Genomic DNA, 27,109 nt, shown 5'->3' with positions numbered 1-27,109 from the left:
CAAAGAGGGCCCCAAAGAGGCCCTTTCTAAGTATTGCATCTAATTTCGCGCGCAACCCCGGCAATATGCACATCATTAGAAAGAGCGTAATTTCCCAAACAAAAAACCCAAGTAACATTTTTCGATGGGGCCCACCTGGGGCCCACGGGACCCAATTGAAATTTGGGGCCCAATGGGGCGGCCCCTACGATTTTCTTCAAAATTTGCACAGACACTCTCCTGGGCCCCCTCTTCAATCTGGCTGAAGAAACCTACCGGGGAATCCAAAGGAAGGGGCCCAAAGAGGGCCCCAAAGAGGCCCTTTCTAAGTATTGCCCCTAATTTCGCGACCAACCCCGGCAATATGCACATCATTGGAAAGAGCGTAATTTTCCAAACAAAAAACCCAAGTAACATTTTTCGATGGGGCCCACCTGGGGCCCACGGGACCCAATTGAAATTTGGGGCCCAATGGGGCGGCCCCTACGATTTTCTTCAAAATTTGCACAGACACTCTCCTGGGCCCCCTCTTCAATCTGGCTGAAGAAACCTACCGGGGAATCCAAAGAAAGGGGCCCAAAGAGGGCCCCAAAGAGGCCCTTTCTAAGTATTGCCCCTAATTTCGCGACCAACCCCGGCAATATGCACATCATTGGAAAGAGCGTAATTTCCCAAACAAAAAACCCAAGTAACATTTTTCGATGGGGCCCACCTGGGGCCCACGGGACCCAATTGAAATTTGGGGCCCAATGGGGCGGCCCCTACGATTTTCTTCAAAATTTGCACAGACACTCTCCTGGGCCCCCTCTTCAATCTGGCTGAAGAAACCTACCGGGGAATCCAAAGGAAGGGGCCCAAAGAGGGCCCCAAAGAGGCCCTTTCTAAGTATTGTCCCTTATTTCGCGACCAACCCCGGCAATATGCACATCATTGGAAAGAGCGTAATTTCCCAAACAAAAAACCCAAGTAACATTTTTCGATGGGGCCCACCTGGGGCCCACGGGACCCAATTGAAATTTGGGGCCCAATGGGGCGGCCCCTACGATTTTCTTCAAAATTTGCAGACACTCTCCTGGTCCCCCTCTTCAATCTGGCTGAAGAAACCTACCGGGGAATCCAAAGGAAGGGGCCCAAAGAGGGCCCCAAAGAGGCCCTTTCTAAGTATTGTCCCTAATTTCGCGACCAACCCCGGCAATATGCACATCATTGGAAAGAGCGTAATTTCCCAAACAAAAAACCTAAGTAACATTTTTCGATGGGGCCAACCTGGGGCCCACGGGACCCAATTGAAATTTGGGGCCCAATGGGGCGGCCCCTACGATTTTCTTCAAAATTTGCACAGACACTCTCCTGGGCCCCCTCTTCAATCTGGCTGAAGAAACCTACCGGGGAATCCAAAGGAAGGGGCCCAAAGAGGGCCCCAAAGAGGCCCTTTCTAAGTATTGCCCCTAATTTCGCGACCAACCCCGGCAATATGCACATCATTGGAAAGAGCGTAATTTCCCAAACAAAAAACCCAAGTAACATTTTTCGATGGGGCCCACCTGGGGCCCACGGGACCCAATTGAAATTTGGGGCCCAATGGGGCGGCCCCTACGATTTTCTTCAAAATTTGCACAGACACTCTCCTGGGCCCCCTCTTCAATCTGGCTGAAGAAACCTACCGGGGAATCCAAAGGAAGGGGCCCAAAGAGGGCCCCAAAGAGGCCCTTTCTAAGTATTGCCCCTAATTTCGCGACCAACCCCGGCAATATGCACATCATTGGAAAGAGCGTAATTTCCCAAACAAAAAACCCAAGTAACATTTTTCGATGGGGCCCACCTGGGGCCAACGGGACCCAATTGAAATTTGGGGCCCAATGGGGCGGCCCCTACGATTTTCTTCAAAATTTGCACAGACACTCTCCTTTGGATTCCCCGGTAGGTTTCTTCAGCCAGATTGAAGAGGGGTCCCAGGAAAGTGTGCAAATTTTGAAGAAAATCGTAGGGGCCGCCCCATTGGGCCCCAAATTTCAATTGGGTCCCGTGGGCCTCAGGTGGGCCCCATCGAAAAATGTTACTTGGGTTTTTTGTTTGGGAAATTACGCTCTTTCCAATGATGTGCATATTGCCGGGGTTGGTCGCGAAATTAGGGGAAATACTTAGAAAGGGCCTCTTTGGGGCCCTCTTTGGGCCCCTTCCTTTGGATTCCCCGGTAGGTTTATTCAGCCAGATTGAAGAGGGGGCCCAGGAGAGTGTCTGTGCAAATTTTGAAGAAAATTGTAGCGGCCGCCCCATTGGGCCCCAAATTTCAATTGGGTCTCGTGGGCCCCAGGTGGGCCCCATCGAAAAATGTTACTTGGGTTTTTTGTTTGGGAAATTACGCTCTTTCCAATGATGTGCATATTGCCGGGGTTGGTCGCGAAATTAGGGGCAATACTTAGAAAGGGCCTCTTTGGGGCCCTCTTTGGGCCCCTTCCTTTGGATTCCCCGGTAGGTTTCTTCAGCCAGATTGAAGAGGGGGCCCAGGAGAGTGTCTGTGCAAGTTTTGAAGAAAATCGTAGGGGCCGCTTCATTGGGCCCCAAATTTCAATTGGGTCCCGTGGGCCCCAGGTGGGCCCCATCGAAAAATGTTACTTGGGTTTTTTGTTTGGGAAATTACGCTCTTTCCAATGATGTGCATATTGCCGGGGTTGGTCGCGAAATTAGGGGCAATACTTAGAAAGGGCCTCTTTGGGGCCCTTTTTGGGCCCCTTCCTTTGGATTCCCCGGTAGGTTTCTTCAGCCAGATTGAAGAGGGGGCCCAGGAGAGTGTCTGTGAAGATTTTGAAGAAAATCGTAGGGGACGCCCTATTGGGCCCCAAATTTCAATTGGGTCCCGTGGGCCCCAGGTGGGCCCCATTGAAAAATGTTACTTGTTTTTTTTTGTTTGGGACATTACGCTCTTTCCAATGATGTGCATATTGCCGGGGTTGGTCGCGAAATTAGGGGCAATACTTAGAAAGGGCCTCTTCGGGGCCCTCTTTGGGCCCCTTCCTTTGGATTCCCCGGTAGGTTTCTTCAGCCAGATTGAAGAGGGGGCCCAGGAGAGTGTCTGTGCAAATTTTGAAGAAAATCGTAGGGGCCGCCCCATTGGGCCCCAAATTTCAATTGGGTCCCGTGGGCCCCAGGTGGGCCCCATCGAAAAATGTTACTTGGGTTTTTTGTTTGGGAAATTACGCTCTTTCCAATGATGTGCATATTGCCGGGGTTGGTCGCGAAATTAGGGGCAATACTTAGAAAGGGCCTCTTTGGGGCCCTCTTTGGGCCCCTTCCTTTGGATTCCCCGGTAGGTTTCTTCAGCCAGATTGAAGAGGGGGCCCAGGAGAGTGTCTGTGCAAATTTTGAAGAAAATCGTAGGGGCCGCCCCATTGGGCCCCAAATTTCAATTGGGTCCCGTGGGCCTCAGGTGGGCCCCATCGAAAAATGTTACTTGGGTTTTTTGTTTGGGAAATTACGCTCTTTCCAATGATGTGCATATTGCCGGGGTTGGTTGCGAAATTAGGGGCAATACTTAGAAAGGGCCTCTTTGGGGCCCTCTTCGGGCCCCTTCCTTTGGATTCCCCGGTAGGTTTCTTCAGCCAGATTGAAGAGGGGGCCCAGGAGAGTGTCTGTGCAAATTTTGAAGAAAATCGTAGGGGCCGCCCAATTGGGCCCCAAATTTCAATTGGGTCCCGTGGGCCCCAGATGGGCCCCATCGAAAAAAGTTATTTGGGTTTTTTGTTTGGGAAATTACGCTCTTTCCAATGATGTGCATATTGCCGGGGTTGGTCGCGAAATTAGGGGCAATACTTAGAAAGGGCCTCTTTGGGGCCCTCTTTGGGCCCCTTCCTTTGGATTCCCCGGTAGGTTTCTTAAGCCAGATTGAAGAGGGGGCCCAGGAGAGTGTCTGTGCAAATTTTGAAGAAAATCGTAGGGGCCGCCCCATTGGGCCCCAAATTTCAATTGGGTCCCGTGGGCCCCAGGTGAGCCCCATCGAAAAATGTTACTTGGTTTTTTTGTTTGGGAAATTACGCTCTTTCCAATGATGTGCATATTGCCGGGGTTGGTCGCGAAATTAGGGGCAATACTTAGAAAGGGCCTCTTTGGGGCCCTCTTTGGGCCCCTTCCTTTGGATTCCCCGGTAGGTTTCTTCAGCCAGATTGAAGAGGGGGCCCAGGAGAGTGTCTGTGCAAATTTTGAAGAAAATCGTAGGGGCCGCCCCATTGGCCCCAAATTTCAATTGGGTCCCGTGGGCCCCAGGTGGGCCCCATCGAAAAATGTTACTTGGGTTTTTTGTTTGGGAAATTACGCTCTTTCCAATGATGTGCATATTGCCGGGGTTGGTCGCGAAATAAGGGACAATACTTAGAAAGGGCCTCTTTGGGGCCCTCTTTGGGCCCCTTCCTTTGGATTCCCCGGTAGGTTTCTTCAGCCAGATTGAAGAGGGGGCCCAGGAGAGTGTCTGTGCAAATTTTGAAGAAAATCGTAGGGGCCGCCCCATTGGGCCCCAAATTTCAATTGGGTCCCGTGGGCCCCAGGTGGGCCCCATCGAAAAATGTTACTTGGGTTTTTTTGTTTGGGAAATTACGCTCTTTCCAATGATGTGCATATTGTCGGGGTTGGTCGCGTAATAAGGGACAATACTTAGAAAGGGCCTCTTTGGGGCCCTCTTTGGGCCCCTTCCTTTGGATTCCCCGGTAGGTTTCTTCAGCCAGATTGAAGAGGGGGCCCAGGAGAGTGTCTGTGCAAATTTTGAAGAAAATCGTAGGGGCCGCCCCATTGGGCCCCAAATTTCAATTGGGTCCCGTGGGCCCCAGGTGGGCCCCATCGAAAAATGTTACTTGGGTTTTTTGTTTGGGAAATAACGCTCTTTCCAATGATGTGCATATTGCCGGGGTTGGTCGCGAAATTAGATGCAATACTTAGAAAGGGCCTCTTTGGGGCCCTCTTTGGCCCCTTCCTTTGGATTCCCCGGTAGGTTTCTTCAGCCAGATTGAAGAGGGGGCCCAGGAGAGTGTCTGAAGAAAATCGTAGGGGCCGCCCCATTGGGCCCCAAATTTCAATTGGGTCCCGTGGGCCCCAGGTGGGCCCCATCGAAAAATGTTGCTTGGGTTTTTTGTTTGGGAAATTACGCTCTTTCCAATGATGTGCATATTGCCGGAGTTGGTCGCGAAATTAGGGGCAATACTTAGAAAGGGCCTCTTTGGGGCCCTCTTTGGGCCCCTTCCTTTGGATTCCCCGGTAGGTTTCTTCAGCCAGATTGAAGAGGGGGCCCAGGAGAGTGTCTGTGCAAATTTTGAAGAAAATCGTAGGGGCCGCCCCATTGGGCCCCAAATTTCAATTGGGTCCCGTGGGCCCCAGGTGGGCCCCATCGAAAAATGTTACTTGGGTTTTTTGTTTGGGAAATTACGCTCTTTCCAATGATGTGCATATTGCCGGGGTTGGTCGCGAAATTAGGGGCAATACTGAGAAAGGGCCTCTTTGGGGCCCTCTTTGGGCCCCTTTCTTTGGATTCCCCGGTAGGTTTCTTCAGCCAGATTGAAGAGGGGGCCCAGGAGAGTGTCTGTGCAAATTTTGAAGAAAATCGTAGGGGCCGCCCCATTGGGCCCCAAATTTCAATTGGGTCCCGTGGGCCCCAGGTGGGCCCCATCGAAAAATGTTACTTGGGTTTTTTGTTTTGGAAATAACGCTCTTTCCAATGATGTGCATATTGCCGGGGTTGGTCGCGAAATTAGATGCAATACTTAGAAAGGGCCTCTTTGGGGCCCTCTTTGGCCCCTTCCTTTGGATTCCCCGGTAGGTTTCTTCAGCCAGATTGAAGAGGGGGCCCAGGAGAGTGTCTGTGCAAATTTTGAAGAAAATCATAGGGGCCGCCCCATGGGGCCCCAAATTTCAATTGGGTCCCGTGGGCCCCAGGTGGGCCCCATCGAAAAATGTTACTTGGGTTTTTTGTTTGAGAAATTACGCTCTTTCCAATGATGTGCATATTGCCGGGGTTGGTCGCGAAATTAGGGGCAATACTTAGAAAGGGCCTCTTTGGGGCCCTCTTTGGGCCCCTTCCTTTGGATTCCCCGGTAGGTTTCTTCAGCCAGATTGAAGAGGGGGCCCAGGAGAGTGTCTGTGCATATTTTGAAGAAAATCGTAGGGGCCGCCCCATTGGGCCTAAAATTTCAATTGGGTCCCTTGGGCCCCAGGTGGGCTCCATCGAAAAATGTTACTTGGGTTTTTTGTTTGGGAAATTACGCTCTTTCCATTGATGTGCATATTGCCGGGGTTGGTCGCGAAATTAGGGGCAATACTTAAAAAAGGGCCTCTTTGGGGCCCTCTTTGGGCCCCTTCCTTTGGATTCCCCGGTAGGTTTCTTCAGCCAGATTGAAGAGGGGGCCCAGGAGAGTGTCTGTGCAAGTTTTGAAGAAAATCGTAGGGGCCGCCCCATTGGGTTCCAAATTTCAATTGGGTCCCGTGGGCCCCAGGTGGGCCCCATCGAAAAATGTTACTTGGGTTTTTTGTTTGGGAAATTACGCTCTTTCCAATGATGTGCATATTGCCGGGGTTGGTCGCGAAATTAGATGCAATACTTAGAAAGGGCCTCTTTGGGGCCCTCTTTGGGCCCCTTCCTTTGGATTCCCCGGTAGGTTTCTTCAGCCAGATTGAAGAGGGGCCCAGGAGAGTGTCTGTGCAAATTTTGAAGAAAATCGTAGGGGCCGCCTCATTGGGCCCCAAATTTCAATTGGGTCCCGTGGGCCCCAGGTGGGCCCCATCGAAAAATGTTACTTGGTTTTTTTTGTTTGGGAAATTACGCTCTTTCCAATGATGTGCATATTGCCGGGGTTGGTCGCGAAATTAGGGGCAATACTTAGAAAGGGCCTCTTTGGGGCCCTCTTTGGGCCCTTTCCTTTGGATTCCCCGGTAGGTTTCTTCAGCCAGATTGAAGAGGGGGCCCAGGAGAGTGTCTGTGCAAATTTTGAAGAAAATCGTAGGGGCCGCCCCATTGGGCCCCAAATTTCAATTGGGTCCCGTGGGCCCCAGGTGGGCCCCATCGAAAAATGTTACTTGGGTTTTTTGTTTGGAAAATTACGCTCTTTCCAATGATGTGCATATTGCCGGGGTTGGTCGCGAAATTAGGGACAATACTTAGAAAGGGCCTCTTTGGGGCCCTCTTTGGGCCCCTTCCTTTGGATTCCCCGGTAGGTTTCTGCAGCCAGATTGAAGAGGGGGCCCAGGAGAGTGTCTGTGCAAATTTTGAAGAAAATCGTAGGGGCCGCCCCATTGGGCCCCAAATTTCAATTGGGTCCCGTGGGTCCCAGGTGGGCCCCATCGAAAAATGTTACTTGGGTTTTTTGTTTGGGAAATTACGCTCTTTCCAATGATGTGCATATTTCCGGGGTTGGTCGCGAAATTAGGGGCAATACTTAGAAAGGGCCTCTTTGGGGCCCTCTTTGGGCCCCTTCCTTTGGATTCCCTGGTAGGTTTCTTCAGCCAGATTGAAGAGGGGGCCCAGGAGAGTGTCTGTGCAAATTTTGAAGAAAATCGTAGGGGCCGCCCCATTGGGCCCCAAATTTCAATTGGGTCCCGTGGGCCCCAGGTGGGCCCCATCGAAAAATGTTACTTGGGTTTTTTGTTTGGGAAATTACGCTCTTTCCAATGATGTGCATATTGCTGGATTTTGTCGATGTTATAGGCCTGAAATGGTTGAAAACGTTTATTTATGCCCCGAGGGCATACTCCCGGGCCCATATATTTGAAGCTGTTTTGTTCGGTTCAGGGGGGCGCTAGCCCCCTAAATTTGGTACCGTTGTACGTAAAATTTTGTCCTCTTTCGAATGACGTGCATTTTTAGCTGTTTTGACGGCTAGGAGTAGGGTTTTCAAAGTTCGTCGATTGTGCCCCGAGGGCATACTGTTTTTTGGGATTTGTGGCCCCCCTGATGGATTCCCCGCATTTTGGCACTAGGATTTTCGATAGAGGACACCATTCTGCACCTCTCCACCAAAATTCAGCGAAATCGTAGGGGCCGTCGATCCCTGCTGAAACCCTGCTGAACCCCTGCTGAATCCCTGCTAACTTCCGTTACATGCCGGGAACACCCCCATTTAAAGGGACTATCCCACCTTCTAAAATGTTGTTAAAACCAGTTAAATTGTGCCCGACTTTATAGATTGGATGACCAGGAACACGGTTCTGGCATTTATTTTTCATTAAACATCTTAGGCTTCCCATATTCCAAACACAAACTTTCAAATATGTGACGTCACAGCCCAAAATTACCTCCTTCCCCAGGCCACATTACTGTCATAAAGCTGATTCTTTTTACTCTGTAGGCACCACAACAAAGTTCAGACCAAGTTTTAAGCGATTTTTCAACGAACAAACCCATTTAAATCAGAATGACTAAACGAGGTGACGTCACATTAACGGTTGCTCCATGTTGAAGATAGGGCCTTGTACAGGGTGTCCCAGAATTACCCGGACATTTATTTTCTGGCTAAAAGTACGATTGCGCTCGATTCTAATGATATACAAGCATCATACTTTTATAAGATATCCCTTAGCTATCGAGCTTGGGGACTGTGTGCTTTTGGTGACCGGTAACGACTCGAGTCAAGTATTATCCAGAGTCAAGTAAGAGTACCTAGTCCTTTTCCGTTTTCAGCTTAAGCCACTAATAGGCAACCATGGTGAATCAACTCCCGTTTTCAACTTTGTAAACGGACTTTCGGCATGGTTTTCGCTGGAGAGCTTCAGCAGCTCATCTGCAAGCAGTTAGGATTGAGCAAAGCGCAATTATATCAGCTAACGAAGCCAGAGAGAGCAAGAGATAAACCTGATTGACAAGCTTGGGCTCGGCCATAAAGGGCCATGCACCAGTTGTCAAACGGTTGGTTGCTTGTCATGGACAACAAACGTCACTGATCTAGCTAAAAACTAGCTAAACGATAGATCAGGATTATCTAAAGAACATCAGTCTACTTTCCACCACTATCTTCGCAAAATTTTGGAATTTGGGGTCCCTCGCCTGAAAAAGATGCGAAAACTACGGGAAAAGCAGCGAAAATCACTACAATTCATCCCAAAAATATAACATATACAACAAAAAATTATATTGAAGCACACTTTGTGGTCTAACGAAGGTATTCTGTCATTTAAACCGCCCGAAAAAGGCGTGTGTGAACGTCAGATGGCTACAACGCCCCAACAGCAGGGACGGCCAGGCACCCGTCGAAAATCAAATTGTGAGACATTTTGAGCCACCGTGCACTCATTGGGCTTGATATGATGGCCCAACGACAGCCGTTAGCACAAAGTACTACTGCGGTAATATTCTACCAGTAAAAAAAACTGGATGTCGTAAACCAAATGGCCATGAACGGGTTTGTTTTGGAAATCAAATCTGTTGGAAGCCAAAGGTCCCGCCATGTTCAGACATGGAGCTTCTCCACTTCAAATGTAAAAAACACGGCAAAAGTGGTGTAGGCAGCAATTTTTGTTTTGGGGGATAATGCCTTATGACCTGGGAACACTTGTATAGTATTGTATTGTATTGTATTTACGTCATAGACTCATCCCTTCATGAGATCGGAATCACAGGGCTATTCTCGAGTCAGAGTCAACACACGCTAAGAAATGCAATGATGAGGATAAAAAGTGAACACACATAAACCACACTACACACACGATGCAGAAGCTAAAAGCGGTCACAGTGACGTGTCAGCTCATGTCACCGAAGATAAGAGTTCTAAGACCTTGCTGGTAAACATCGAGGTGGACATGTCCCAGAACTCGCGTGGTAGGGCGTTATAGCCTGCGGCAGCGCGGTACACGAATTGCCGCTTCCCCGCAGCCGAGCCGTGTATGCGGGGAAGACTAAGCAGGTGGTCCTGCCTGGTGCTGCGGCTACGGTCTGGACGCTCGGCATTAGTGGCAAATAGTGCAGCTAGTGACTCGGGCTGACCTGTTCGTCTAGCTTTGTGTAGGATGTTTAGGGTTTGGGCTTGAACCATAGTGGAGGGGTCCGGCCAGCCGAGTGAGGCACGGACAGAGGAGATGTGGTCGAATTTCTTTTTGCCGGAGATGATGCGGGCCGCAAAATTTAGAATTTTGTTGATGGTGGCGAGGTTCTTGGCAGACCCGTTGCCATAGACGGAGAGGCAGTAGCGGACGTGGGAAAGGACGAGGGCAGACACAAGGATTGGGAGAGTACCGGATGGTAGGTAGTGGCGGATGTGGGAGAGACCGATAAGGATGCCGAAGCACTTCTGTGACAGTTGCGATACGTGCGAGTCCCAAGTGAGATGGCGATCAAAAGTGACACCGAGATTTTTTGCTTCAGTGCAAGGTGATAGCACGGCTTGCCGAAACTTGACCGTGAACGGTGGGAGGTCTCGCAGATTTTGACGTGAGCCGATGGGAAGTAGCTCGAATTTTGACTCGTTAAGTTTTAGACCGTTCGAATGAAAGTAATCACCAAGCGACTGGAGAGATGCCTCGAGTTTTAAGATAAGGTCAGGTAGCTCGGACTTGTGTCCAGAGACTAAAACCTGGGTGTCATCGGCGTACTGAATGATAAAAGAGTCGCCAGCGTACAAGCTAAGATCGTTAACGACGATGCTGAACAAGAGAGGACCCAACGATGACCCCTGGAAGACGCCCTGGCTAATGTTGAGCGGAGGGGAGCTCTGTGAGGCAGAGATGGCTACGCTTTGCGTGTGACCGTCAAGATAATTACGAAACCAGGCAGTGTCAATGCCGTGCAGCTCGAGCTTGTCAAGCAATTTAGAGTGGGAAATCACGTCAAAAGCTTTAGACAGATCAAGTAAACAGAGCAGAGAGATGTGGCCTTGATCCATGCCAGCAAGTGCTCGGTCAGAGATTTGGAGAAGGGCTGATTCGGTACAGTGATGTGGACGGAAGCCGTGTTGGGTAGGGGAGAGGAGAGAGTTGGAGGATAGGTAGTGTTGAAGCTGTCGCTGTTCGACCTTCTCCACTACCTTCGCAATGACAGGGAGGATGGAAATAGGACGGTAGTTTGCAGGATTGTTGGGATCACCGGACTTCAGGATGGGGTGGATTTGGGCATGTTTCCAGGATGCGGGGATGTCATTCATGGATAGGCAGGAGTTCACAACATGCAAGAGAACAGGTCCGATCACACTAAAAGACATCTTAAAAACGCGAATGCAAAGCCCGTCAGAGCCACGAGCAGATGAGTTTCGCATGCTAAAAACAACGTTCTTTAAAAATTCAAGACTGACGGGTTGCACGGTAAAACCGCACGAACCGACTCGCTGTAGCCGCACAGGCACTTGCCGAGACGAGTCGTGCACACCGGAGTTCAAATCGGAAACAATGTTTGCGCCTACATCGACAAAAAACTGATTCAGTGTGTCACCACTGACGCGGGGAAAAGTGACATGCGAATCTCGCTTGCCACTCACGACACGCCGCAAGTTACGCCACACCGAAGCCGGACCGTCCGCTGCGATTCGCCCCTCAATATCGCTCCGACTGTCCGCCCGCACAGCTGCTCGCACCGCTCGGTTAGCGGCCCGGTACTCGTCAGAGCCGTGCCCGCGGCTAGAGAGCGCGGCGGCTCTGCGAGCCATCAGGTCGCGCGTGGCGGCAGACAGGGGAGGGGCGGAGGGGTTGCGGATTTTAACCGAGCGAACGGGGGCATGACGGTCGAGCACACCGCGCACGGCGTCAACAAGATAATCCCACTTGTCGGATACGGTGTCTGATAAGTAGACCTGGCTCCAGTCACAACACGACAGGTCAAGGTGATAATCAGCGATGTCAATGTTACGGAACATACGAGCCTTGGTGACAGTAGGCTTACGTCTAAATCGTGGGATGTCACAGATCATGCGAATGAAAAGATGAGGACTAAAATGACAAAACCTAGTACCTGATTTAAGAACGAAACTACGGTTGACAATAAAAACATCCAGAAGGGAGCCGGTGGAGTAAGTGGGAGTCGAGATGGTCTGCGTGAGCGAGTATCTGTTCAAAAAGGCGGTTAACCTCTCGCAGCCAGCATGTGAACTGGGGTCAGCTAGCATACAACAGTTCAGATCACCGCCAATGATGACTGGCCGGCCGGGGTAACGGAGCGTGACGTGCTGGTACTGTGCGTCCAGTTCGGAGAAGTCGGCGTCAAGCGCGGCCGCGGTACGCCGCGGTGCTCGGTACACGGCGCCAACCACGACCTCTTGACGGCCCCACCGGTGCAGCTGCCACAGTGACTCAAGCTTAGAGTCGTCACTGCGCGGGGCTGGAACGTCAATCTTCTTGGTCTCCATACCGGCTCGGCTCAGCACCGCCACACCGCCGTAACCCTTGGGAGTAAACTTGCGGTCACTGCGTTTAAAGTCATAACCAGAGAAAGCAAGTAGGCGACTGGGAATGCTGGGCTTGAGCCATGACTCACTGATGAGAACAATGTCGTATTTAAAACGGTCAAGTTCATGAGAAAGTTCGACGGTCTTGGGTTTAAGAGACTGTATGTTGATGGCACAGATCTTGAACATGCCACCGCTGGAGTCGCGGCGCCAGGCTCCACCCCCGCGCGAGCCCCGCTGACGGTGACGGGCACGCCGGCCGCGGTGAACCACCCGCGCCCGGGCCGGGCGGGAGCCGGCCGGTACGGTGGAGGCGGCGGCCACCAGACCGGCCGGAGCCGCCAGCTGAGCGCCCTCCGTCAGGTCAGCCGCGGCGGCCCGGTCGGGTCCCGAGGCGGGACCCGACCGGGCCGGTCGGGTCCCGCCTCCAGCAACAACTCCGGCAACAACTTTGATGTTAAGTTTATCTTATATGATTGTATTATCCTCCGGCAACAGGTCAAAGACATCAAAGAGAACAGGCCTTCACCGAGTTTCGGGAGAGCCGTAAAACAACTGAGACCAGCAATGGCTGGCATTTTCAATCATTGTCGGCTGATCTTGTAGTAAGCGTATCTATTGCATGTGCTATTTCACAGCCACCCTAGTTGACTATATAGGACGACAAAAAGAAAAAAGCGCAATCATGTTTGCCTTATTTTATACGCTAATTAATAATGTCCGGGTAATTCTGGGACACCCTGTACAAGGGCCATTTTCAAATGAAGGGAACGAATTTCTTCAACACCAAGAGGCCGCGGGGGTTGCAACCTAGATAGATAGTGGTTTCTGAACCTCGCCGCAAACTTGGCTATCTCAACTCAAACCCCATGTTAAAGGTGAGATAGTCCCTTTAACTCCGTTCCTGGGCTATCGGCACGTGGTAAGCGATATTTGAAAGAGCGTAAAAACTGATACTAGATTGGTCAATTTTTAGGTCGCGTCAAAGGTCGTCGCAAGAAGTTATCAAAAGTCCCCCACCTATAATTGGCGTTTTTTGCGGAACATGTTTTGATTTGTGCAAGAACTTGTCACCAAGCTGGCACTACGGTTATTTTTAGCGACATCTTTTCCTCGCGTTGAAACTTGTCCTTTAAGGTATAAAGTAATTTAAGGTATAATTTGACCTTAAGGTTAAATTATACCTTAACCCGCGCCGGGCCGGGGCCGGGGGGGGGGGGTGTTTTAACACCCCCCTGCAGTTTTTCGCAGATATCTCAAAAACGGCGGCGCGGAGCGCCACTGTTTTTGGCACACCTGTTTGTGCATCTTTTCCGCACATGTTGTGAAAATTTCAGACCCAGGTCACCTTAGGTCAGGTCACCAGGTCACGCCAAGTGACCTCACCTCAGAAAAAAATAAGAATGCTCGTCATAGCTACACCGATTGATCGATTGCCTTGAAACTTTCAGCGATTGATGAGAGCAACATTATCTATAAAATGTATATCTCGGAATTTTGATATCGGTGACCTAAAGTCAGGTCGATTTTGCGACCTCTCCATTAGGTATAAGTCAATGGGAGAAAATTGAAAAGCGTCTGTTTTGCACGAACGCTCTTCTAGACACTCTCAAACATCGAGATGTAGGTAAAATGGACACACTGAACCGGAAAATGGCAACTGTGACCTCTCGTTATGTCCCGGAGGTCATCTCAGGTCACGAACAGAATCTAACAGTTTTTCGCTAATAGCTTCTGATAGAGACGTGCTAGAGCGCTGAAAACGCCTTAGATGTGTTCGGCTCGACGTTGCGGATCGACTGATATGCAACATGACCTTTTCCGGTCAGGTTTGACGGTCAAATTTGACCTTGACCTGAGGTCAAATTTTCAAGTTGACCTTTCAAGGTCAAATTATAGTTCATTCGACGCGTCTCGACGAGAGGATCACGATGGTGGCAAAAGTAATGTCGTGGCTCTTTTGAGTCAAAAGTTATTGCCGAAAAAAACGTTTTTCGTAAAAACGGCTATTTTTGGAGTTTTTGCCCTCTGGAGGCTAAACCGTTGACCTGAGGTCAAATCTGAGGACATTGCTCAGAAAGGTCTGTAAAAGGGCTATCGAATGCGCTTTTCCGCGGCGCTGTAGCTCTATCGGTTCCCGAGATAGCCGTTGGCAGTTTCCAAAATGTTGAAATAGTAGACATTTGACCTTTGGTGACCTCTGGTGACCTGACCTTTGACCTGACCCAAAAAATGACCGAAGTGTTTTCGTCCTTATTTTGGACGTTCTTTCGATTGCCGCTTACCGCGTGTCGCTACGTGGCCCAGGAGCCGAGTTAGAAGGGGGGGTGTTCAGACACCCCCCCCCCGGCCCGGCGCGGAATCTCAGAGCACCGGCCCGGCGCGGGTTAAAGGTAGTGTGCCACCTTTGAAAGATTTCCCATTTTATTTTTCCTAGGATAAGAAGCTTCTGTTTTTTCCTAATATCGCAAAAAAAATCAAAAATGGGCCTGGAATAGTGCCTTTTTCGCCTAAAAGTTTATCGGTTTTTCGATATGTATAACAACTGTAGTGGGCTGACCTGCAAATAGGCGTCGGCAACAATCGCGAATGCGGCGCACATGTGACAATAAGCAAAGGTCATTATAGAGTTACGACGTACGGGAATGAGTTATCAGCTGTCTAATCGTAGACAACACCAATGTCGAGCCTTAAACTGTAAGCCTGTATTGGTATTGTTTCTTTTATTTGGCTGTCGAACATCATTTATGGTTTGAAATATGATTTTATGTAAAATAATTGATATGAAAAAGCCGTCTCTTAAGTTATGACCCCATTTCACCACACGCAAGTGGCAGAAATTACAATGATCAGCTGACGCATTTTTCTTGGCCGAAGTCAGAGCGCGCGGCCCGACGCACCACCACCGCACCACAAGGTATAAGCAGAAGCCGCGCCCAAAGCCAGGGCGCCGGTAACGTGAGGTAGCCGAGTCGGGGCAACGTGCGCTGACCCAAGCCGGGGCCGCAGCTTTGGGCGCGGTCTACCGCATCCCCGCGGGCAGCCCCGGGCTATCACATGACACCGGGAGGACACGCGGCCCCGGCTTGGGTCAGCGCACGCTGCCCCGACTCGGCTACCTCACGTTACCGGGGCCCTGGCTTTGGGCGCGGTCTACCGCACCACCTAACAGGCGTGTTCGAAACCGCAGGAGATGATGATGAACGGGTTTATCGAAACTTGATTGGATGAGCATATCGGTAATAGCGATTTCAGTGTGTGCATTTATTGTTCATAGTGGTGTGAAATGTTGTTGGGGTACGACCGACAACCCGTCGGGGCGAATTTCGCACTGGGGTACTCAAAATTTGAAGAATTTAAGACGTTTCCATGAGTTTTGAAGGTATGGATAATAGGGCGGGTCGATGGAAAAAGTTTCCAAGTGAAGAGCGATTTTCCTACGGGCTGATCCATAAAACGGTTAAAACATATTTTTTTGCGAATTTTTGAAAAGGAACTGGGCGCGCCGTCAACGGTTTTTTGACACCACTTTTGCTAATTTTTCTCGTTGTTTGCAAAATGTAGTGGGAAAAAATCGAGAAAGGTACTATATTTACCACTTTCCTAGTTCTACATGCTTACCCCCACCTCTTCACAAAGTTAAGAAACCCCAGTGGCAGAATCGTGCTCAGAATAGCGATTAGCATCGGCGCTCTGAGCGCAACGAAACCAGCGCCATCTATTGAGCGAGTTTGGCATAACATTGATTTTGACGGCTGTCCGACCGTTAAAAGCTGACGCAGCCGCTGCCACGTCGGGTATATGGTGTTCTTTGGTGTTCCTAGGTGTCTGGTGTTCCTTATTTGACACTAGGTGAGTTGTACCCATTCGATCCGAATTACTTCAGGAATCATAAATTGCTCCGGAAGCTATACCTATAGTGATTTCGCCAAGAAAACAGCGAGATGCTTAACTTTGGTGCCTATATGTTTATCAGTTAAATTAAGTTTTGCAGACAGATGACATCAGTCCAAACCGTATGTTCATTTTTGAATGCAATGTAGCCAGCCACCTAACCGTCCTAGGGCAGAAAATCACACTTCGATAATTGATTCAAACGCCGGCATGAGAGCGTTGCATTGCGTCCTGATGGCACACGTGATGTAACCGAGACGTGCTCTCTTAATAACAGCAACGTATGCTGCCTATGTTACGAGCCGGACGGCTAGTTCCACTGTCTGAGTAGTGAGTATGGGTATGCACCGGATCGAAATTAATTTGTTAAGCAGCGGGTCCAAGGTCACCCTCTTCCAGCGAGATTGCTATTGGTGACTCTGTAACGCGTTCTTTGGACCGATCTATGAGCTGCATGTAGTGCATGAATTGTTTATTGCAAAATGCTGATAGAATCGCATATCTTTATGTCTTCTGCCTCATTCGCTTCCTATACTTTCTTGCCATAAGTGTCTCGAGTCTTTTTATCACCATTCCTTAGTTCAGCAAGCATCGCAGTGTATGCACTGTTTGCTGGCTGTCTGTATCGGCCAGTACAGCCCAAAAAAGTTTCCTATAGTGAGCCCGGTACTTATTCCTGTCGATCACTGGGCGAATAACACAGACCGGTGAGCTGAGAGGTCTCGCAATAGCTGGATGCTTTGGAGTAATCCGTCTCTGCAATGTTTACTCCGTAATTTCGGACCACATTGGGACATAGTGAACAACATTGAACTCGGTGATAGTTCGAAGCTGGTCAATATATGTTGTATGATGGGCGATCGCGACGGAATACGTAACTTGCAAGCTGCAAACGTAAGCCATTTTACCAAATTCAAGGGCTCAAGCTTCCTTACTGACAGCTACCTCAGGATTTGTCAAGAGCGTGACGCCTGCTTCCGGGCTGTTCAGAAGTGTTCTCTGATCTGGACTGCATGGCGTTGCCCGAAACGGCACGAACGGTTCCTGCTCGATGCACAGGCACTCTTGGTAAATGGTCCACTGATCGGCGCAGCTTTAGTCCAGTGGCTTTTCCACAAGTCTAGTAAACTTGTTTAATAGTTTGGCCCTTGTCTGATTTGGGTGTAAAATAGAATAAGCATTGACTACCGGGCTCATTTACTGAAGCAATATGCTCGTCCAACAGGCTCGTCATAGCCGATGATCCAGCACGGCTATCCTATTTATCATGATAAACGACGCATCCTTATGCACGTAAAATGCAGAAGGGCATTTCCTTTGTAATCACTTGCCTATCCGAGAACAGAATGTGAAGTGTCACCGAGGACCACCACGCGGCATTAGTTCCGTTTCGACATGGAGGCTCCTTTCCACTAACTGCAACAATGTCACATGATTGGGATCACAAATTGCGTCGGCGACCACTTAGCAGCTACTACCGCGGTTATTATGAGGTCAGTTTCCCTCAAAGCTCGATGCTCCACTGCTTGTTGCGGTGGCCCAGCCCCAATAGGTCGTCAAAATAGGATCTGATGGTCCGATGAGAACGCGCGACTCGGGCAGTCATATGATACGCGGATCGCCGATCAGCAGGATACCTCGCAACTCATCCTCAGTCTGTTGTCAGATGAAGCCGGGCTAAGTTGACGAGGCTAACCTAGTACTTAGTTATTCTGCAATTGAGCTGCTACTGTTCAGTTCTAACACTAGGTTTGCATTTCAAAAGAAAGGTTACATTTACATGCAAGGAAATAATCGAAGCCAAAACTGAAAATAATGCTGCTGAAGTCTCAGCGCAGAATCAAATGACTAATAGGTCCAGCGGACACTATCGCACTTGGCGCATAATGGCTGTGCTAAAGTCAGGTGAACCCCCAATATGTACATTTAATGGCTACTTTAATTGCAATTGACAGCTTTCACGCTATATACGTTCCTGTGCCTTACGTTTTTTTCATCAGCGTCCTAAGATCGCATCAGCAGAATGCATATTGTCTCGGCCGACGCAAAGTTAACAGTCCTCTCAAGAGATGGCGCTGCGATCGAGTTGCGGAAAACCGATACAGAGAGCATGGCACCATGGCCACAGTTAAAGAGATACAGCCAACAGACTTGCAGAATAGGTTGAGGAATAGCTGAAGTTTCGATGTATATATTTGAAAATAATTAATCATATGATATTTGTGCTCAAAACTCGCGTGCAGTGAAAATGTAGCGAAAACCCCGGTTGATTAATTGGCTGCGGCGACCCGCAACCTCAACCAAAAAAATTGAAAAAATTCACACAGTCTTCTTGTGACATGCTCCGTAGGAATTTCGGTCTTCATTATGTGTCCTCGAAAAAAAGTTCTCGGATGACCCGCCCTAATGGATAAGTTCTAAAAATCCGGTTCTCCTTATCTGGGCCATTAACTCCATACGGTCCAGGAAAGCTGGCACACTACCTTTAAATTATATGTAACTGAGTAAGAACTCAGTTACATTACAGAGCATCAACAGAACGATCTTTATTTGTTTAAATCAAAATGTGCAATAGCTAATTCGTAACCACTCGTAAAATGATTTGTGGAGACAGACAGCGCGGCAGTGACTCAGTTCCCAGGTTTGCAAAATGCAAACATGAGTGGGAGGTGTCAATAATGAATAGTCATATATCACCGTGCTCATTTTATTTCATTTCAATCATCCCGCGCTCCGGTGGGGTCCGATTGAGGCAGCCTGGTGGGGGAAAGGGTGGGCTATTTTTTGCCCCTCCCCTCCCTCGTATCTCCGAAACTACTGGACGGATTCACAAACCTCAAGCGGCGTTCGATAGCCCTGTAAACACTGTCATGAAAAAAATAGTTTCATTGACCCCGGGGTCACCGATGAAGTCACAGGTCATCCCAAAGCAAACTGTTTTACCGTTTACGGGCCTTCTAGGAAATGGGTTATAGCATCGGGTAAAACGTATTTTATCGAAAATCATCGATAGAGCGTCGATCGCCTAGTACATACTATATGTTGCCAAAAGAGGTCACTAATACCAGGTCAGGTCACCAAGGGCCAGCACATGAATCCAACTTTATAAAGTTGGACATAAAAGATGCATCACACGGCCGTAGTATACTACGGCCGTGTGATGCATCTTTTATATCCAATCTATAGCATCAAACTCAATGGTGTTGGTTACACGACCATCAGGGACGGTTTAGGTCACGTTCTGGTGGAGGGCAGGATAAGTTCAGGTAAAAAAGGTCAAATTTCAAAGATGATATTTTTGCATGCATTGAGCACCTATTCGATGCAGCTCATCACGAGGAATCCAATGGTGGTTACGGAGTGAGCGAAGCGAGCGGAGTCTTACGTAGAATAACGGAAATTTCTGCAAGTATGAGCGGCCGGCCGGCCGACCGTGGTCACGATTCTGCGACGCTTATATCTCAGCAACCACTTGACCGATTTACACGCGGTAATTTTTGTAGGGTAGCTTCATTCCTTCTACCAAGTATTGGACTATTCTCGATGCATGTGGGTGACCCTTTATGCACGTGCCACGTGCAAAAGGAAGAGGTGTCACTTTTGTAATTGTTGCAATATCTCGGTAACTACTTGGCCGATTGCGCTGAAAGTTGGCATGTAGGTAGGCACCCACTAGGCAATGCATATCCATGTGCCACAGTTGGGGTGCTGCTGCACGTGCGCACGTGCAGGGGTTGATTCCAGATTTCGAGAACGGCTGGACCGATTGCGCCCAAATTTGGTACATGGCTAGGGACCGGATAGTAGGGTGCCGTGCAAAAGTCATTTTGGACCCATTTTGCACGTTCGCACGTGCAGGGTGTCGCTTCCAGATCTCGAGAACGGCTGGGCCGATTGTGCTCAAATTTGGCGCATCGCTAGAGACCGGTTAGTAGGGTGCCGTGCACAAGTCAGTTGGAGGTACCGCCTCGCAATTTCGCACTGCAAGGCCCACCCTCTCGCTCGCTCCGTTAGTCGCCCCAAAAGGCGTTATACTGGTCTTAGTTTTATTCTACGTAGTCTATAAAGGCTGAAAGTTGTGTTTGAATATTGGACAGCATCAATTTTGAGCATTTTTCGCCTAAATTTTGCCAAAAATAGTGTTGCCGAGCTTAAATTTGGCATGTCGATAGTAGACTAATAGCTCTATACGTATATCCCGTTTCTTCGAAATTTTAATTTTTTTTGGTATTTTTAGGGTATTGTTTTTTTTTATTTAGAGGTCAAACACAAAAAAAAATAAATCAACAACTCGAGGTGGCAAATTTGTGGCCCTGTTCATTTTACATCTGTTTGATTTAGATCAGTTTTATCCATCTTTAACACATTAGGCATGATGGCTCTTCCCGCAAAACCTTTTTTTTGATCGAAAATGGCTGATTATGGCGTCACTCAATGTCATTTGTGGCCAACCTATCATAGGCTCTGGAACATTTTTTTTTTTTACACGAGGTGTAAAAGTGATGTAGGTACGAGACGGTACTGAAAGTTTGACACTCGGCGGCCGGCGCAGTAGTTTTAGAGATAATGCGAAAAGACTGGAGGGGTGGCCAAAAATACTCCCCCTCCACCATGGCGGGGGTTATTCTTATGCCGCAAATGGGGATACCTGTACCATTACAGATCCCAGTGATAGGCGAAATCAATACCTAAATAAAAATGTTTTATTGAATGTTTATTCCCTTACTTTGTCATGCCCCTGAGTAATATTTCATTTTAACTAACCAAAATGCCAAGATATGCGTAAGATTTTAAAATCTTGGATAGCATTCCTTTAGGCACCAAGTTTTCCGTCAACATTTGTCCCGGTTCTGCTAGCGAATATCGGGTGAATGTAACTATTAGCTCACCAAGTGGTTCGAGATTCCTCTGTAGCTCGGAAAGTAGCCGAATGGTAAGGTTACAGATTTCTCAAACTCTTGGCAATCGCGTCGCACGTACAGAGGTTGACACGAACCAGTGAGGGATGATGTAGATCTCGTCTCCAGAACATGCGTCAAATTCTGTCGTAATGCTGACGTGCTTAGCATCAATCCGAGAAGTTGCTCGATGAACTAAATAGTTAGGTATACGTATTAGCCGTTTTCACGACGGCCATCTGGTACACATTTGGTGCACATCTGGTGCAGATTAGGTGCAGATTTGGTCAAATTAGGTTCAGTGTGTCTCTTAGTAACTATCAGCTTGGGCTGCACTAATTACTTATATGTCTGCTTTTTCATATTATTAGAGAGCATCATCGATTAAAACACCGAAATAAATTCATAAAATAAAGATATTTTCTGCATAAAAGAGATTAGGTGCAGATCTGGTCAAATCAGGTGCACTCGCCGGATAGCCCGTCGTGAATTAGCCGTTTTCACGGCTATTAACGTTAAACGGCTATTAGCCGTTGTGAAAACGGCTATTAGCCGTTTTCACGACGGGCTATCCGGCGAATGCACCTGATTTAACCAAATCTGCACCTAATTTTATTTACAGCAAATATCTTCATTGTATGAATTTATTTCAGTGTTTTAACCGATGATGCTCTCTGATAATATGAAAAAACAGGCATATAAGCAATTATATAGTGCAACCCTAGCTGATAGCTGTTTAGAGACACACTGAACCTGATTTGACCAAATCTGCACCTAATCTGTACCAGATGTGCACCAAATGTGTACCAGATGGCCGTCGTCATAACGGCTATTATTAGCACAACGTACGAATGCACTCAATAGTTTCCAACTCAAGTCTGACTGACATGATGTAAAAGTCTGTCTTTAAGTAGCATTTAATTTCAATCTGGCGTTCTGAATTCTCACAGAGGTTGTGACCATTGTTTTTTTGGTTACAGCTTAAACATAACTATACCTGAAGCTCATTCCACTAAGGCAATGGTCGGAAACTTATGTGCGGGGCGGATGTAAGAGCGGTCAGCAGGCCAGATGAACCATACCCATCATAAACAGTTAAAGTTTACTATGCCGGCGCATCTATCACATATAATGTTTGGGAAACATGGCAGCATAATTATTAGATAATATAACTGTCATAGCTGAAATTCATCGCCCTAATTCAAGTGGTGAAACATAGGCACCCTATATACTCTATGCGTTCTCATGGAACCGCCTGTGTCGTTGGGCAAAGGCGATTGCTTTTGCCACCGCCGCAGACCCGTCGCCAATAACACAGTGTATATAAATAGCCAATAACCGCTGTCCGCTCTACCGACTCTGCACTGGAGCTTCACGAGACAGCATTTCATTCGCAACCATGGTGTAATGATAGGTGGCCACTGGCCACTGATGTTATACCTGACACACTTGTCATCTCCTCTTTCATTCAGCCACAGTCTCGTAAAATTCGATGCATTTATGTGCACAACAAATGCCTAAATATATCGGTCTCTCAGCGTAACACAATCAGTGGCAGCAGTTTTTAGCCCGATAACATTTTTTTCACATATATTGCAATTAGTAGGTACCCGCAATACAGGGGCAACAAAATACCTTCATTCTCACGAACATATGAGTAGCCATGTCCGGAGGTACGTACATACATAGGTAAGCATATGCATGCGCCACTATAAATAGCATGCGCCATGCGCCTAGTCAGCGTGTCAGTTCGTCGGCTGGCCGGCGCAGGTCCACTAAGCACCGCGCACCTACCGGGGTCGGGGGGGGGGAGGGGGTCAGGAGACGGAGGGGGGGGGGGCAGGGGCAGGGGCCCAGCGTTCTTGCCGACGCCGCCAGCAGTCAGGTGCCACACCGGTACCGAGTGAGTCACTAGTGCACCTGTGTTCGCGCTTACCCGGTTGGAGAAGGAACCAAGTAGAATAGCGATGATCGGTTGTCGGTAGTTCTTTTGGATCTCTAAATTGTTGATTTATTTATTTTTTGACGGAAAAAATCCTTGTTTAATTTTGACTCTTATGATGTCGCTTTTAGTAACAAATGTAATAAACGTTCTACCAATTGCTAGATTTAATTATATTTACTTTTACCACATCTCCGCCCAATTACATTTATGGTATATTTGCATCTTCGTGAGGTTTTACCCATTGCTGTGTTGTGGCCAGATGAGAGCCTGTAACAAGCCAATGGGATTCGAGGAGCCTTCTCAGCCGACCTTCACCTTCACTTCGTTCACTCTCCTCCGCTGGCGACTCCGCCATGGTGCGCACATGTCCCCCCGTATTTTGTCCCCAATATGACTGCGCCAATGAGGACAACGCCGAGAAACAAGTGAGTTTTACTTTAACTCTTTCGGAAATGCAACTCAATAGTATGTATGCAGATTCTACTTGCTTATGACGCGCCGTTCCAAACACACCATTCAGACGTTTCAAGGAGAGACCGATGCTCCCCTAATAAGTTGATGATTCAGACCCAATTCGTCCGAGTCTGTCTTTAGAAGGTTTATTCAGGGAGGCCACGACGGGGCTACAAAATGTTGTCACATTTATAAACACAGTGTCCGTATCTGCTGCGCAATTTGAGACACGGTATTAGTCGATTTCTACTGATACAAGTCAAGGGTACCGAAGGTTTGGTATATGAATCACATGAATCAGCCCACTGGCTAGTAAATTCATGGTGCATCATAGAGTCGGCGTTTTTATAGGGTCGTTAGGCATGTACTTAGCTGAAGCCGTCGGGTGGGCGCTGTATGCATTTAGTGTGACATACTGTTGTCAGTTGTGTCATTATTTTATTTTTTTTGTTAGCTATATTTGAATATTTTTGAATGGCCGTCCCTTGCCAGACCTGCTGAGGTGCTGGTGTTGCTGGTTAAAAGCTGTGTACTGCCTTCCTTATCGTCTGTGTCGAAACATGCCATTCATTCCTCTATCAGGTCACGAATTGCATGTTGATCAGTTTTTAATAGTGATCAATTCTGTCCAAAAACGTTAAAATGGGTAGCACTTGATCTTTTATGACCTATGACCTGACCTTACCTTCGAGTATGACCTTTACTATTATAAAGATGTCTAAAATAAAATACTACCTATTGTTATGATATATAACACTCTTTCTTAACCCTCGCCGGACCTATTGGTTTTCTACACACGCGCCGGCCGAGGGGGGGGGGGGGGGCGGGTACGACCCCCCCTCGCCGTTTCGCCCCTGGTGGAGCTAGCAGGTCGCGGAGAAAACGAGCGTGTGCGCCGTTACGAGACGCAGAGATTGGTACCCGATTTTAAGGTCCTAGGTCAACCGGTGACCTCTGAGGTCAGGTCAAGTGCCCCAAGGTACGGTTCAGTTTTTGGTGAATAACTTCGCAAAAAACGGCCGCAGCGCTGCGATTTTGGCAGCATCGTGTTCGCCTTGCTCAGGCGCGTCGAATGATATACTTTTTGTTCGGGTCAGGTCAACTTGGGGTGTTGACCTCAGGTCAAGGTCAGGTCAGCACCCCTAGGTCACAAAGTTGGTCGAAAAAGGTCATGTCGCATATCATTCGATTCGGCAGGTCTTCCTGAGTCCATTGGTGGCTTCCGCGACTCGCTAGCTCAATTTGATCAAGAGTTATTGACGAAAAACTAATATGACCTTGATGACGTCATAAATGACGTCACGCAAGGTCAACATTGCAAAAGTGACGCATCTAACCTTACAAGGAGTGCATCAAATCACGATTCTGTGTGCTTGAGATAGTTGGAGATCGTTTCCGGCGCCAGAATAGCAGTTTTCATTTTTCCCATTGACTTATAATGGTGAGGTCACGAAAATGACCTGACCTCATATGACCTTTAGGAAAAATCCGAGATATACAAGTTGTAAGACTCATAATGGATACTAGATCCTGCAAGTTTCATTTCCCTGTGACATCTCCTCTGGCAGTGAGGGCGTTGCGAAGTTGCGACATGTGAAGACCGTGCAGAGGTTCACTTATGACGTCATAGGTCAGTGACCTGACCTGACCCAAAAATGCGGTTGGTGTCAAAAGATCCGGCTTGGATCAAAGGTCAGGTATGCCAAGTTTCAGCTCTCTATCGCCAGCGTGTTCGGATATCGCGAAAAAACCCTATGGGGGGGGGCGGCACCCGCCCCCCCCCCTCGGCCGGCGAGGGTTAAACATTTTTACAGCTTGCCGCTACGTGGCTCAAATGCTGCTGGGGCATCAAAGTGACCTTCCCTTTCTCGTTATGTTCCACTCGGACCAATGCACCGCTTTGGTGTGGTTTTAACCCAAGAACAATGATAGAAAGCAGACAACAATACCCGCCTGTATTCCCCTAAGCCTGTCTTATCCCTGTGACTTGTCACACTGTGCAGCTGTGCACGGGTCGTGACTGGAATTCACCGCGCGTTTCAGCAAGATGAGAACGCAGAGCGCGGCAACTGGGGTGGCAAGTGGGACTACCTGCTCTCCCTGGCCGGCTATGCCATCGGAATCGGCAACGTCTGGCGCTTCCCCTATCTGTGCTACCGGAACGGAGGAGGTCAGTGACACAGATTACAGTCTGTCTGTAATCTGCATGTCTGTCTTCCTGTCTTATACTTATGACATGAAACTCTTTAGTTAGATTTTTATCAATTTTTAGAACTTATCTGACGTCCTTGTGCCTCCTTACAGGTGCGTTCCTCATACCGTACTTTTCGATGTTGCTCCTGTGCGGCATCCCGCTGTTCTTCATGGAAACATGCATCGGTCAGTTCTCCAGCTCCAGTTGCCTCACAGTCTTCAAGATCAGCCCCATTTTCAAAGGTAACATGCTGATAGATTTCGCTGTCGCACGTATTGCTGATAAGTTCAAGTTTTCCCCGTATTCACGCAAGTGTATCCAAGATTCAGTTGGACCCTATTCAATCAAAGTTGATTATTTCAACAACATTCAGTAACTTCCGTCAAAAACAGTTCTTATGTAGGCAAGTTCCGATTTTTTTCTCATAAATTTTTACTTTATCAGGATATTACAAAATAAATGCACTTCCACCGTAAGCTTGGTCACTCGCCATAAATCATTTCTCATCACTTGGCAGTGTGATGTTGCGTTCCATTTCCCACCGCAGCACTGGCCGTCTCTATATGTGATAACCGTTTCCACTATCGTACCTCAGGCGCCGGCTTCGCGTCGTGTCTGGTGACGTTCGTCGTCTCGGGCTACTACAACGTCATCATCTCGTACCCCATCTACTACATGTACCTGTCGTTGACGCCCCACCTGCCCTGGATGGACTGCAACAATACCTGGAACACCCCAAACTGTGATAACGTGAGTACCGGGCCGCCATGATGACATGTGCTGGTTTCTCAGTGATTTTGTCAATGCATTTAGTTTCGTTGAAGATGCAATGCAACAAGGCAAGAAAACCTTTCACGATGCTTCAGGTATAGCTGCCGTTTCGTTATTCGTTTCCGTTATGCGATTGAAGCAAGCAAATAAAAAATCCTAGGCTGGTTCGGCTTTTGCCAAGGTTCTTCGTTGGCACGTATTTGGTTTGGTATCGGTTTTCCAATTGTCTGTAATTATAGTAACATCGCATGACATCGGTAATCCCATTGGACTCGTGGACCTGACGTTGCGGCCTGCAGGTCTGACCGTTAGTTGTGGTTCTGAGTTGGCAGGCGTGTTATTTCAGGAGAGTCACCAATTTCAGTCGGTCTTTCTCGTTCTCATCCTCATGATTTTTTTTTTTTATTTATCATATAAATGCTTTGGAATACGATGAAAATGTTTGCCATTCGAGACCCTCTTCCAGCAAAAAGGTGGACTGATGAGTCAGGGAGACACCGGTTGGTCACGTGACTCGGAAACAAAAATCAGCTGATAGAGTGGCGGAATCGCCGTTATCAGACACGAATAATTCCGGACGATAGAGCGGCAGTATAGGAGTCTTCTTCACAACAGGCAAACATTGCCATGTTTATCA

The 27,109-nt window shown here is 48.3% G+C and overlaps 1 protein-coding gene across 3 annotated transcripts in view; it reads left to right on the top strand.

Annotated features, from left to right (window-relative positions):
* Positions 1-27,109, top strand: part of LOC122372058 (sodium- and chloride-dependent GABA transporter 1-like) — a 44,162-nt gene that overhangs the window by 1,248 nt on the left and 15,805 nt on the right. The window contains exons 1-5 of one of the 3 annotated variants that reach the window (XM_043348913.1): positions 22,974-23,012; positions 23,314-23,479; positions 25,551-25,677; positions 25,812-25,943; positions 26,297-26,451. In XM_043348913.1, coding sequence (XP_043204848.1) covers positions 23,408-23,479; positions 25,551-25,677; positions 25,812-25,943; positions 26,297-26,451 — 486 coding nt within the window. In that variant the 5' untranslated portion in view covers positions 22,974-23,012; positions 23,314-23,407. Of the gene's footprint in view, positions 1-22,973; positions 23,013-23,313; positions 23,480-25,550; positions 25,678-25,811; positions 25,944-26,296; positions 26,452-27,109 lie in introns of those variants that run through there. The other 2 variants (XM_043348914.1, XM_043348915.1) reach the window with 2 other exon arrangements.

Source organism: Amphibalanus amphitrite, unplaced genomic scaffold (assembly GCF_019059575.1).
Source record: "Amphibalanus amphitrite isolate SeventyFive unplaced genomic scaffold, NRLGWU_Aamphi_draft 001310F_arrow, whole genome shotgun sequence".
Lineage (NCBI taxonomy): Eukaryota > Metazoa > Arthropoda > Thecostraca > Balanomorpha > Balanidae > Amphibalanus > Amphibalanus amphitrite.
This window is presented reverse-complemented; position numbering and strand designations above follow the sequence as displayed.